Below are 15099 nucleotides of genomic sequence, written 5' to 3'. Positions count from 1 at the left end.
CTTTTTCTTCATGTCCTTCCCTCATTTCCTGTCATCTCTCTGCTGCTGACTTGATGCTTAAAAAAATAATAATCAGTCATAGAAAAAAAATCATCATAAAAAGGAAAACTGAAAATAAAATGAAACCCTGAAATCATTGAAAGTAAACTATTTTGTGGAATTAATACAACCTTCATTGCTGGCACACAGCACTGTAATGCTGAAGGAGTTTCAAGGTCGGCCTCCAAAGTCATTAGGTGGCTCAGTAAAAGACTGCCCTTGAATTAACCTCACTGAAAATCTGAGCGACCATGGGAGATGTTCCTCATCCAATCAGAGAACTCAGTTAGCCACAAATAAGCAAGGCAGAAGTACAGCTGTGCAAAGCTACTGTAGTATCCAAGAAGACATGGAGCTCTAATGTTCCTAGTGGAGCCCCAATAAATTACTGCATATAGGATCTAAGACATTTATTTTTTAAAGTGCATAACTAGGGATTAGACAATACAGTTAGCTCACAGTCTGGTACAAGACAAGTAAATAATAAATCTTTTATTTTGAAAAATGAACAATGGCTCATTGGCCAAAACTATTACTGAAACAGTTAAGTTGTGCTGCAGTAGAAAAGGAAAACAACCTTTCTGTTTCTTGCATTATGCTAATTTATTAAACTGTATATAAAGTAGTTGAAATTAGCTCCACCTCCAGCAGCTACAAGAGTAAAATGCTGCTTACACACCAATGCTTCAATATTAATAATCTGATGAGGTCATATATAATAGTATATCAGTCAGAGGGACCAAACCACTGCTTTTACTTTCATACTTTTTAGATACATTTTTCTCTCTCAGATCTGGTTCTTTTGATGTGCTGTCTACCACATCAAAAATCAAATGCTTTTATTGTTGTTCTGAATGGAGTGACGGGTAGACGCAGTATCGTCTCACTACAGCGATAACAGAGCATATTTTAATAATAGAGTTGCACTTGGTCAGTGTTATGGGTCTCTCATTTGTCATTCTGACAGCAGCGACACTACAGAGTAACCAGGTTACCTTGGCTAAGCCGACGAGCATACACCCATGAGCATGCTACAGCTAAGTGATGTGCTGCCAAAATGTTCCAGGTGGAACTCGCACTCTAGAATAATTGTTCCATATGTCGGACTAAGTGGAGTATTAAACTATTTTGACAGTAGTGGTTTGGGTCACAGAGCGTATTTTTTGCATGACTGCATGCATCGAAGCGTAATGTCCGTACCGTGACGGTTCAGAATAAATAAACGTACCGTTACACTCCTAATCGCTACAGAATGTGCCTGTTTTCTTAGCTTAGTGCTGTCAACTGGTTGACCCTAGATTAGCACATTTACTGTTTTACCCATACAAAACTAAATTGAAAAATAATACCTACGTAAGAATGGCATTTTTAATATGAACAGTGAATATCCAAACTAGGTGGTTATAACATGCAACAAAACTATAGTTGGCCCTAAAACCCAAAGTTCCAAAGCAAACATGGTAAATGCTGCCATTTAGTTTAGTTAGCCTATGCATGAAGGTGATAAAGTGATAGAGGCATGAATGCATTCAGTCAATGAAAACATGCTAAAGGAGGTGTACTGTGCAGATCTGCACTAGACAGGTACAGCTCAGCCAAAGACACATTTTTCTTCTTGCCCTTTATTTACTTTTTTAGTTTGATAGAGACTTGTACTTGAGTTTAAAACGTTTCAGCAGAAAGGACTGGATCCTGAGTAGGAAAAAAAAGAGGTGCAGCTGGAGTTCATGGGAAACTTGAAAATTACTCAGCCTGAGCTGTTATACACTCTCACTGTTGGTTGACACAGGTTAACACATGTACTGTCCGAGAACTCTTCCACTGGCTGATTGTGACCAAAAGACAAACTGCAAAACCATTCCAGCAGCCTGAGAGAGAACATATACAGTTCAACTTTGAAGAAGCTGCTCCACAGCGCCCTATTTCCAATCATACTCTTGCTCATATTAATTTTTCAGCTACACGATGCCCAGTATACTGTTACACCCACTATAACTTAACAAAAAGTGAAAGGTCACAAATATTTCCTGAGGCTATTGTCTCAGCACTTGAATATGTGTCTATGAGCTACAGTCTACACAGGAGTTATAGTCATTATTGCAGTTATAGCAATGCAGTGTGAGATCTCTTTTAGTCTTCGAAGTTATCCTATTCTGTTATAACTGCGAACACACTGTTCACTTTCAATGGTGAACAGTAAGTAACGGACTTTGTGTCCTACAACTGCTGTGAAATCAATACTCTGCTTGTAGTTATACTGTAATGTTGTTAGGTCATTTCGTTTCTTAATTTCTGTCTGTGTCTCTTATGTCCAGCATTCATTCCGACCCAATTTCCTGGCTACAGCCTACCAGCTGAAAGAGGAGGGCTTCAAGGTGAGTACTTTTATGTTCCAAACACTACAGACCAGACTTCTCATCGAAGATCAGACATATTTTCCTCTATGATTTTCAACACTGGCTGATGTGGCTTAGTGGTTATTATGTTTCTGCCCTCATTAAGAGATTAAAGGTATACTATGCAGGATTTGCCAGTTGGTGTTTGTAAATACACAGCATTCAAAGTTGGCCAATCCTCCCCAGAGAGAGAGAGAGCAGCAGCGGTTTAGCAAGCTAGAGAGTGAATGAAGAGTGCAAGCAGTACTGGTAAGAAAGAGTTATTTTCTGATTGTTTCACGCTGGTTACATTGTAAAGCACAATTTAACACACCCACACAAACTGCACAAACCCTGCAGGAAGGTGCCACATGTGAATGCAGAGCTTCATCCTGTCCGCTGTGGCCTCTCTGCTCTGTGTGTGTAGCTCAGCCCCGCCCTCGGTCAAGCAGACATACAAAAATGCAGCTCTTTATACATCCGCGACACAGACACAGAGACAGAGAGCAGAGAGGAGCAGATGAGGGAGACAATGACAGCAATGTAACCTGGTCGCTACACTAGGAGTCCTAACCTCACACCCTGCGGTCTGTTATTGACTGCGTACTACACACCCCCAGACCAAAGGCTGACAACCAGAAGTGTCCCGAACACTGCAAAATATTAAGAAAATACAGGCAGAGGGCTGGTTTACAGAGAGAGATTACTTTTGTATGAGTCTGAGTACATTTTTGTTTTTGTTTTTTTGAAAATCCTGCATAGTATACCTTTTAAAGAAAGACTTCCCTCTGTTTGCTCAATATTGTATATGACATTCTGTGTTGATAATACAAGGGGCATAAGGGAATTGCTATAATATTTGCCCTATTACTGTCCTCTAGCTCTATGCTACTGAAGCCACCTCAGCTTGGCTTTGTGCCAATGATGTGCCTGCCACTCCAGTAGCCTGGCCCACTGGGAAGGGAGGAGACATCAGTTTGCCCAGTATTACGAGGTTGGGGAGTATTATTTTTTTTAACACTGAATTGATGTTTTAATTGTTTTTTTTACACATTAATGGAATCATGGAAGACAAAGCAAGCCAATGTAAAACTGAGCCAAACCCATGAGCCTAAGACTTACTTATGGTTTCCTGGGGCCATGCTTAAGTAATACATAAATTGTGATTCATTAGATTCAAAATTAGGATATCTGATCAGCATAGGATACTGCCTAAAGATCTGAGGGCATAGCCCCTTCATTATCGTTGTAATATGCTGACAAGATCAAAGAAGATTCTGCAGACTCTGAAGTCCAGTCATTGCATTAGCCAGAATAGGGCTTGACTTGGGAGGATGAGGAAAGTCTTATATCAGAGCAAAATCAGAGCAATGCCAAATAAAGTTTAGGGAAATCAAAAAAGCTGCTGAGGCATCTTGGTCTTTTTAACGGAAAATTACAAATAATATTTTTTAGCATTAGGTAATCAAAGACGACATTAATATACATGTTAACTGATAGCACTGAAAGTAATGCTGACTTATTGACAAAGATGTTATGCTATTGCTCACTTTTGGGTGTGCATGTTCAGTTGTCAGAAGTAAAACCTCTTTCAAAGTTTCTAGCAACATAGAATGTTTGGTGCACCCTGATTGCGACTGCAGTTTTCAGGTAATGATACCACAAACAAGTCATAATCATGCTACAATAAAGCCATCTAGACCATATGTTTGGAAATGAACTGTTGAAGAATAGAATGTAAAGGGACTTTAATAGGCCTAGACCAAAAACAACACAAACACACGTACACACAAGGCTGGCTGGCATCAGCTGTGCGAGGTGGCATAGAGGCCAATTCTTTATAGAGAGAAAAATGACCTTTGTTGTCACTGTTGTCTGTCCTTCAAGACCTTCAAATGAAAAACGCAATATAGAAACCAGGGCTTTATTCTATGTGTGTGTGTGTGTGTGTGTGTGTGTGTGTGAGATAAAGAGAGAGAGAGAAAGAGATGCTATAAGTAGAGGTATTTACATTAATTTGCCAACTCCCTGTGACAGAAATCATGCTATACGCAATGTAACTTCTAATAAAGTATTTGATTTACACCCCATTAGAACACTATAATTCTTCTAGAAATGGCATTTTTAAAACAAATTAAATGACAGTGTAATGACCGACCCTAGTAACCTAAAAAAGAGACAGATGGTGCATATTGTGATTACATGGACAGATAAAACAAATTCCTTGTACTGATGGGAATGCTTATTTTTGACCACTGAGGGGCAGAGAACGCTCACAGCAGCAGAGCCCTTACATACAGTACTGTTGACTTAACAAGTTCATACAGCAAATGTATTAGTGACGGATTTCCTCCTTGTGCATCCAGCAGAAACAGAGCAGTTCGGGCATCCTAACCCATCTGGTTTGGTCTACAAAGTTTAGAAAAATATTTAGGTCACATTGGCTTGATAATCTTCTTTAACATCCACTGGTTTACTTTGGCTCTCTGTCATTTTGTGCCAAGCAGATAGTGTACCGTCAGCTTATCTAAGCTCATTTGCTGGAACCTGCTGCCAACAGTTTTATTTAAGGGGGGCAGTGAGAACCATTGGGACACAACTGTATGGACTGCAGAAACAAAGCTGCAGTGCTAGATGTTGATTTTTAATGGGATCAGCAATACTAACATTTCTGTCACACTACAAGAAGTTGTTTGATTCAAATGTATTATTAAGAATATTGCATATGCCACTTGAAGTGGTTTAAATTATTGTTTTGATTATGTGATTTCTGACACTGTTTTGTTTGTTTTTTGTTTTGTTTTTTTGCATGTTCTTGTAGACTGATCAACGAGGGTCATATTGACCTGGTAGTCAACCTGCCCAATAACAATACACGCCACCTAAAGGATAACTTCCTCATCCGCAGAATGGCTGTCGACCACGGTGTTCCCCTCATCACTAATTACCAGGTCAGTAAATGTCACACCTGTGTCTACCTTTTTTCTCTCTTACTTGATGGACTTCAGCTTACAGTAACATATACTGCATGTTCAGTTTGTTATTTTTCAGTATATGTTTTATTCAGTATACTTATTTATTCGGTATAGGTTGTTTTTGGAGAATTTTAGATTTTGCATTATTTCAGCCGTTTCATAAGAGTCTCAGAGTCAAGAGAGGTTTGTCTAATGTTACAGCATGTTTTAGTTCCTAGTCCCTAAAGATGTTTGGTATGGATAATGTATGGTGACTTTGGAGGTAAAGCTATAAAGCACTATTTTACTTGATACTTAAGATTAAGTCATTCATTCAAAATTCATTTTTTGTGCTTGAAAATGTTTTTCTGTGTGTATTAGGTTGTGAAGCTGTTCGCAGAGGCAATTCGCTATGCGGGTGAGCTTGACACTACCAGCCTCTTCCACTACCGGCAGAAAGAAAGCCAACAAAGAGGGGCTGGTCAGCAGAGCTAGAGTTTCCTTCCCTGCCCTTTGGGTCCCTTTGTAAAACAGCGGTGTTAAGTGGGAGCAAATGTATGTAATTTAGTTTCTATAAATTTCTTGTATCTGTTTTCCCATTCCCTGGTGTCAAGAAAATGTTGAGTTATTTTAGGGGAGAGTTGCAGTCTGTCAGGGGTTACCTTGACCAAAACACAAAACACAAAGTATTTTTAAAGGGTTTATAAGTTGTAACTGATGGCTTCATGACTGGTTAATACATGAATTTATTAATACTTTATAGATCAGTTGTGAAAAACATCTGGTTGGTTATCCTCCTTCAGTAGGACTCTTGGTTATAAATGTTAATAATTAAAAAAGGGTTCTTATGGGGTCCCATTTCTTAATTATATACAGGTTATAGTTGGTGTAACAGTATATCATATCATAGTATCATTTCATAATACAAAATGTGTTGTTAAGCGTTGTGTAGGGTCTGCAGTTGTAAATGTTAATATGTCGTTAGAAAAAGGACTGTGGTCCAGGAGCTGTATTCACAAAGGATCTTATTTTACCACTGCAAGTCCTCTTAAAAGGCACTAAAAGTTCCTGGCCAAGAGCTTCCTCCTAAGACCAATTCACAAAACTGCTGAGAACAACTTTTACTAAGCTAAGAGAAATGTCAGGGTTTATCCTGTTGCTATGGATGACATCATGTTTCATTCTGCAGTGGTCTGTTGGAGATTAGAGGAGTACAAGGAACAAATTATGTTAAATTAAAATTGTTAGATATACATTAAGAGATAAAAAGATAGATCTTTCCGTGAAGGTCAGAAGTCAAACAGTCTTTAAGAGAAAACTTCCTGACAAACTAAAAAGACAACTGTCATGCTGGATGAGGATGAACACCAACCAGAGATTTTTCACAACTTGGGGACTGACATGTTTTTTTTTTTTTATTAATGGCTTATAAATAAAATTCTTAACCATTAATAAAGCCCTTGGTTACAATTCATAAAGTGATTCATCTGAAAGTGGTACAAGAGAGGATAACAGCACTGCCTTTACACTGTAAATCTTTAAGGGCAGTGTTGTTGGTGTATTACAGTATATTACAGTTTTTTTGTTTGTCTTTTTTTTTTTTTTTTTTTTTTTTTTTTTGCTTTTATTTATTATCAGTTGTTTATGTTCTGTTTTATTTTTCAGTGTGTGGAACTCTGTGAATGTGACGCAATGATTTGTTTCAACATCTCAGCTCTGCCTGATATCATTTTAATACCAATGGTTTGGAAAAATGCCTTTTATATGCATTTAATCTCATTCATACATCTTTTAGACTTAAAATGGTGTTGAAAATGTACTATATAGTAAACATGTACTATATCCATGACAGCAACTGTTAAGGTAAGTGTAATGAAGGTAAAGGCATTTTAGAGGAAGGCTAACTGTTATTTAGTTGGAGCTCCAGCCTTGAACCCCAGCTTTAAAGTTTGAAGTTATGACAACTGACCTGTTTATACTTGGATTTATGTGTGTATATACTGTATGTTACAGACTGAGTCAGAATTTCACAATTTAGAATTTATTTTCCAGTCTGCATATACAAATTTGTTTTTTATGCATACATAAACAACTGAAAGAAAGAGACAGATAATTAAATAGAGCAGCACAAAACAGCACAATAATCCAACTTAGTTGTTTTTTTTCTGAAGTCTGAAAAAAAGGTGTAGGCTGAAGCCACAGCTTATAACAACGACCCTTTTAACACACAATATGTTTGACTTCAAAAGGAAACTTCAGTCAACAAAAACAAAGCAATCACAACAAGACAAAAAAACAAACAAACAAACAAAACTAAAACAGTCAAGACAAAACAAACAGAACTATAAAAATCAATAACAACTTACATATCCTGAACCCTGTCCTTCTATGCCAGTCTTTCTTTCTGATCATCCATTTCATAGTTAAATATGCTATTTTTAAACGTTTGTTTAAACTTACTGTTTTATATGTTTTCAGTTCCTCACTACAGTTGTTCCATTAATTAACTCCCCCTGACTGTGATACAATATTTTACATTAGTCCTCACTAATTGTTTTTTGAACACACAAATTACTCTCAAGTCATGTTAACTTTCTCTCATTTGAAACAACTTTTGGATACTTTCAGGTATTGATATTAATTGATTTTTAACTTTGTACATGATTTGAACCGTGAACCGACCAAATCTATAAATTTTAGAACCTTTGATTTAATAAAGAGTGGTAAAGAGTTTGTTGGTTCTCTATAAGTGGTTTTGTTTACAATTCATATGCATTTGAACCTGCTCTGCTTTTTAAAACATCATATCTTAACAGCATTTAACTAGACACTGTATAATAATAGTACCCCACTCTGCTTTTCTGTTAGTTTGTGTTATGTATGAATCCACTGAAATATGAACATGAGTCTTACATCTCTTACATGATGTGGATGTTTGTGCGTGTGTGTGTGTGCGTGCGTTGTGTTGTCTTTGCATTGGATATGCATTAAACATGTTTTTCCTCCCACACCAAAGCCTCTACTTTAAACAGCCCATTCACACAAAGCACAATAAAACTACAACAAATCAGAGAACAGTTTGGTGCAAGAGGTTAATAGAAAAGCATAGAGCACACTGACCCTGACAGGAGGCATTGTGTTTACTGTACTTTAAAAAGACTTGTGTGAGGTCTATTAATGCCAACAGTATGCATTTAGAAAACCCAACAAAAGCACAGCCCACGAAAACAGCTGAATCTGTCTAAAATATGCATTGTGGCGTTCAAATGGTTAACTCAAATTATCAGTGTTAAATCAGTAGCACCACTGCTATTTCCACCAGACATAACCATGGTTTCAGGGACCACATCATCTTCATAGACACTTAACTGTTAAAATTATTTTTAAATCCATTAAACCTTTTTAAAACCTTTTAAAATCTTATTAAAGCATGTTAAAATCATTGATACGTAACACCAGTGGGCACATTCACATCTGTGCACCATGAGCATCAATCACCATGCCATTGGTGCAAATGCTAGCACAAGGGTAAATACAGGAACAAAGTCTATACAGATAATCTAAGTTACTTTGTACTCCTGTTAGCGTAACTGTTTCATGTTCCGTTTACAGACACAACTCTCCAAAGAGTGCTAATATTGATCTGCCTGCAAATCATCTGCAACCTTCCTCCAGCTATTTGACCTGCAGCATCACTCAGCATCACTCCTCTGCCTCAGCTTCTACATGTAATTCAGGGTACCTTTTTCTTTGATTAAGCAATATCACTCTGTCTTTAGAACTGTAAAGTCCACAAACAGCACAACTCCACTGAAGGGGAGTTCAGTTTTTTTTTTTTCCTGTGACTGTCCATAGGTGAAAAAAAGCAATTTAAAAGCTGGAAGGGGCAGTTCTTATCTACACAGTGAATATGGTTTCACTGCTAAGTCCACCAGAAGACAAAACTGCTTCATCTTCATTTGAAATTCAGTGGTGAGCCATACTCATTATCTAGTTATGTTATGTCTGATATCAGAGATGCAGTTGTTTCAGTATTCTGAAGCTGTGGCATTGAAACAGTTGCATTTGATCTTTCTTAAGATCTCCATACAGTAAGTCATGTGACTGATCATGTTTGAAACATGTCTACTTTTGTCATTTTTCAATGAAGCTGTGGGTGGTGTCAACTGGTCTGAATCACTATGAGGTGCTTGTTCCTTATAAAGTCACTGAATCTCACACACATTTTATAGGCTTTAGTAGTGCTGTAGCTGAAGAGTGTCAGTTGTCATTTACAATTACACAAGCACACTTACCGTAATAAACCTATATTTGTGGTCTGACAGGAAATATTCCAAAGGGAAGACTGTGTCAGTACAAGCTTTCATTGGATCATTCACCTTGGGATAAATGAGAAGCTACTGTATTAAAATGGTATAAGGGTATATATGCCCAGGGACCCCACATTGATCAATACTTCTTAACAAGCCAATAATATTAGGCGAGTGAACTGTAGCATTAAGCAAGTAACCAAAGTTATAAGCATGATATCACCATCCCTGTCCGTGAGGAGGAACTGAGGGTAGCAGCAAACAGCAGGGCCAGGGGAGTGGTGAGTGCAGGCAGCCAAAGAAAGAGAGGAGTGATGGGCAGAAACCTACAGTGAATTGGGCCAGGGCTATAGTGAGACAGACATACAGTATGTTAATTCATACCTGAAAGGTGCATTGGAAGGGCTGAAAGGGACAGTTGAGAAGAAGTTAGAGAAGATAGATTTAGGAAAAACAGAAAAAGGCAAAGAGCAGCTTTTTATGAATATACATTTAAAAAGTGACACTCTAAAAAGAACTAAGAAGGAGTTAGAGTCTTACTTAGTAAAACTACATACAGGTAAAGATGGGGATAGGGAGTTAGGATTACCACTAGGTGTGCCCCCTATTGGGGTAATAGACCAGCCAAAGGATGTTAAAACCCCCGCTTTGAAAGAGGTGGAAATTGTAGGTATGCAAGGTCAGCATCAGTCCCTGGGTCTAATGGTGTGCCCTATAGGCTGTATAGAAATGCTCCAGATGTGTTGTGGTTTTTGTGGAAGCTTATTAGGGTAGCATGGAGGAAACAGCATATTCCTATGTCTTGGTGAATGGCAGGAGGGATCTTAATGAAAAAGACTCAGCCTATTTGTCTTCTCAATGTAGAAGGTAAGATTTTGTTGCTTTTAGTTCCTCCTTGGATCAGTTGACCTGGATGACTGAGAGTCTTCATGTACATTTTACAAATCATTTTGGGATGAACACCCTCAGAATGGTATGGGAATATGAAAGGACAGCAGGGAAAATTGCAGACTACAGAAACGACCTAAGGTTTAATCCGAGATGCAGACAACACAGACTCTTACCAAACACTCAATTCAACCCTCCTTGGATAACCATGACCTGGATGACTGAGAATGATCTTAGGGATAAGCTAATAAACACCTTAGTGTTGAAAAATATGAGTAAATGGATAGGTGAGGTCCCTTGTGTTCAGGTATAGCTTCACTTTGGCACATTCTATCAGTGTAATAATAATAATAACAATCTTTATTTATAGAGCACTTTTCAAAATCCACATTAGAAAGTGCTTCACAAAGGAAGCAAAATAAGACAAGTCATACAATCATCAGGTTTTAAAAAGAGCATAAAAAAACAATTTTGTGTAAAACCAAGTCAGTGTAGGAAAAGCAAGAATGAAAGTATGTTTTAAGAAGAGACCTAAAAGAGAACACTGACTCAGCCAACGTGATTTCCTCTGCAGATCGTTCCAGAGTCTTAGGGCCCTGACTGCAAACGCTCTGTCCCTTTTAGTTTTCAGCCGGGCCTCTGGAACAGATGAAAGACCTTTGCCCGAGGATCTCAAAATACATACTGGCGCGTCCAGTAGGAAGAGGTCAGAGATATAGCAGGGAGAGAGAGACTTAAAAGTAATCAGTAAAATATATTCTAAAACATAATGGGAGCCAGTCTAAAGAGGCTAAAGCAAGAATGATGTGACAATGTCTCTTAGTTCTGGTTGAAAGCCTAACAGTTGAGTTCTGTACAGTCTGGAGTTGACCAATAGATTTTTGGTTCAGGCAAGTAAAAAGGCTGTTGCAATAATACAGGCATGATGAGGTGAAGGCATGTAAAATGGTCTCTGTGTCTTTAAAAGTTAAAATAGATAGTATTTTTTGAAATATTTCTAAGATGATAAAAACATGATTGCTCTAGTTTTGTTGTGTGCTGCTCAAACCTTAAATTACTATCAAACCAGACGCCAATTTTCCTTGCAACAGGCTGTGGTCCTATGATCCAATAGAGAACCAGCAGATGATGTCAGAATTTGTCTTTCCTTGTGCAGGGATCCAATAACAAGGATCTCTGTTTTGTTTGAGTTCAGCTGGTGTTAAGTGAACTCAACATTCCAGGGTCTATGGATCTAACAGGCAGGTACATATGCTTACATCAGCATAACAATGAAAAGAAACACCATGTCTATGATGTGCTCAAGGGAAAGCATATATAAAGAAAATAAAATTGGTCCCAAAACCGACCCCTGAGGCATACCATACTAAACAGAAGAAAACGATTTTTGTGAGCCGATAGCCAGAAGGTTTTGTCCTCTCCACACCCAATAAAGATCCTGGACCTGACTTCAAAGGTCCATCCTGTGGAGGTTGGCTGTCAGGGCTTTTTTGGCAAAGCAGTTTTTCTGGGTATAAGAGGGCAGAGCCTAAGGCAGGTAATGAAAAACATGGCAGACACAGCAGCCAGCTACAGTGATTGGCTGTGTGTAAGACGAAAGGTGAGTGCCTGCAAGCAAAGATAGGTAAGCACAGAATCTTCAACCTATGACGTTAACTGGCAGTGTTACAGACATAAGTGTATGTTCCATTGCTTGCTAGGATGATGTAGCTGAAGCAGCTTGGTTGGTTTGAGCAGTTGCCAATGATGGCATGTTACCAGTGACAGCAACAGCTTTTTGTTCAATGTAATGTCTAATGTATATCAGTTTTCTTTGCTTTGGCATTGGGCATGGATGTAAGGTAAGAAATGAAGGAGAAAGAGAGAAAGAATGAGTGAATGAGAAATATATTTATCTATTAATTATTCATTGTTTTGCCTGCCAGATCAGAAAAAAAAATATTTTCCACTTTTTTTACTTTCCTTCACCTGGCTCTCAAACATAATAATTTTGTGTAAACAAAGTCTCAACTCTACCTCAGCTATCGAGGGTCACAATTCACTGCAGGCACAGTAACTAAGCAACAGCAAACTCCCAGGTAGAGCCAGATGTCTTGGGCAGTATGTCTGCAAATCCCACTTTGATTAAAGTGAAGTGTTGTTAAATTTAACCTTACTGTGTTATTATGAGAAACTGAGGTTGTGTCTTGGGTCTGCTGGTCTTAAAACCCCTAGGAGTACACCAAGGTCCAAAATAAACAAAATGTCTGCACACTGATAACCAACAAAACATCTCTATTTTTAGTAAGGTTAAGTGGAAATTTTGTTGAGCGAATGATTTGCACTTATTCAAAGCTCTATGACTCCTGTAATGACCCTACAGAGGTGGGAGGAAAAGGAGATGATCTTTGGGAAAACAGAAACTGCACAGATCTGTTGCACACATATACAAAGGAACACTCTCCAGCATTAACATTCTCTGGAATAAAGAGAGGCAAGAAATTTGCTCTACATTGAGTCTGAACATGTATTAAGGATGGCAGTATTTGCTCACTTGGCCATCTGCATGAAGTACCCTATTCTGTCTAAGGGCCTTTTCACTTCTGAAAGTCTGAACCAAGGTTCATGTTTTTGTGACATTGTATACATTTGATCAGGTTAGTTTTGGTTTCACATTTCAATTATGTGAGCGCACTAAAGAACTTTACATGACATACTTACGTACTGTTTTCATCACCTATGTGGGCTGCGTCTCCCAATACTTGACATTGATTGGTTTGTAAGGAGTGTGTCTGACGTTGGTGTGTTGTCAATTCAGTGGGTAACCATGTATTGGTCCAGGAGAAGTTTCAAACCTGTAATTTTGGTTCGGTTTGGTTCAATCAAACTGAAAAGTCCAGAAGTCCGGACCAAATGAAAGGGCCCTAACACCTCATTTCAGGCCTATTTGCTTAAAGCTATACTTTTTAAATAATTGATCCCAGATGATATTATATAGAAAGAACATCATGGCTCTCTCATGCTTTCAAATAATTTATACCACTCTAAATTAACCAAAAATAAACAACCTAAATCAGACCCTTAAATATAAAAAATACAAATATGAAAAATATCAATAAACCCCAACAATGCTGGAAACAACCAATTTGGTTCCTGCACAAAACAGCTCATTAAAACCTTTAAAATTACTCTCCGTACCAGATTCTGCATCAGTTTAACTTTAACAGAGAACAATTCACCAGATAACAGTAACACCTTAAGCTCTGGTGTACATTTCTGTGCACTTCATTAAGCATTTATTACCCTAATTGTTTTATGTCCGTTCCTTTTGCAATGATTATGAATGGGAAAAACTTAAAAAAAACTTTTTCCTCTTGGGCCAGCCAGCAGTTGTTGCATAATCCTGCAATATAGAGTGTGGCCACTACAGCAAAACGGTTAAGTCCAGCACTGTTTAAGGGGCCCTGCTTGTTATATTGCATTGGCAGCAGTCAGTTGTCAAATAAAATGATGAAAATGCCGAAAGAGGAAAAACAAAAACATGTATTCATCAAAAAGGAGACATGCTTTATTAAGTCAATATGTTATAACTGTGCGCTCCAGACCTATTCACTCCTATAGTATGTATCCAGATTGTCAGCAGTGAGTTGAGCCTCCGTTTTCTTTGTGTATTGTGGGAGAATAGTTTCGATAACAGCACACTCAAAAATCAAGGGTTTTTTTAGTGTTTTGAATATACTTAATGTAGTCACTTTTCCACTGTGAATGCATTACGTATTCAAATGCAGCTTAGATGTAGTATGCAGAATGGATTTGGGACATCTTTTTGTCAGAGACACTCAAAGGTTTTTTGACCACCAATGGGGCTACCTGACCTGAACAGCTTTCCTGATCTTTGTGATGTCTACGTGACCTGAAATCTAGTGACGGGTAAAAGTCAAGCACACCTTTGTCCGTCATACATTTATCTACTAGATGCACTATTTTTCAGAGACAGCACCTACAGATATTCGAATATACTTAATTAGCAGCCTAACTTTGCAAATTGTATCATCCCTATCACAGCTAGCTTAGCACCTAACTTCTGCATTCAGTAATTCACAAACCTCAATATTGCACGCAAACACACATGAGAGTTTATGTCCAGCCAATTTAACCAAAAGTGCCTTTTAACTTGCTACTTTTTTTCTCACAACTACTAAAACATTCTCTAACCTGGGGACAATATGCTTTCCTGTCAGGCCTATATCGCATCGCATTGGATGAGTGCCTGGGGGCACCAACCAATATGCCATGCTGGGGGGGCACCAATGTGAAAAAATTAAAAACATAAATAGTTTTCATGGTCAAAAATGGCAGATACAATATTTATAAAGAACTTGATTCAGATTTTATTCATCATTATTCTTATTAATAAGAATATGAATAATAAGAATAAGAAAACAGTTAAAAAGTAGCCGCTGCTGTGCGTCGTTCAGCACCACAGAGGCGTGGAGAGAGGCAAGGAGAGAGAAAGAGAAAGACGCTGTTTATTTCAGTAATAATAGTACACTT

General features: G+C 38.0%; 1 protein-coding gene across 2 annotated transcripts in view; it reads left to right on the top strand.

Moving 5' to 3' along the window:
* cps1 (carbamoyl-phosphate synthase 1, mitochondrial) overlaps window positions 1–6352 on the top strand; it is a 55816-nt gene extending 49464 nt beyond the window's left edge. For both annotated transcript variants that reach the window (XM_044365985.1, XM_044365986.1), the window contains 4 exons: window positions 2355–2414; window positions 3296–3408; window positions 5236–5365; window positions 5750–6352. In XM_044365985.1, coding sequence (XP_044221920.1) covers window positions 2355–2414; window positions 3296–3408; window positions 5236–5365; window positions 5750–5863 — 417 coding nt within the window. In that variant the 3' untranslated portion in view covers window positions 5864–6352. The remainder of the gene's footprint in view (window positions 1–2354; window positions 2415–3295; window positions 3409–5235; window positions 5366–5749) is intronic.
* Window positions 6353–15099: the final 8747 nt, after the last annotated feature.

Source organism: Thunnus albacares, chromosome 11 (assembly GCF_914725855.1).
Source record: "Thunnus albacares chromosome 11, fThuAlb1.1, whole genome shotgun sequence".
In the NCBI taxonomy this organism is placed as follows: domain Eukaryota; kingdom Metazoa; phylum Chordata; class Actinopteri; order Scombriformes; family Scombridae; genus Thunnus; species Thunnus albacares.
This window is presented reverse-complemented; position numbering and strand designations above follow the sequence as displayed.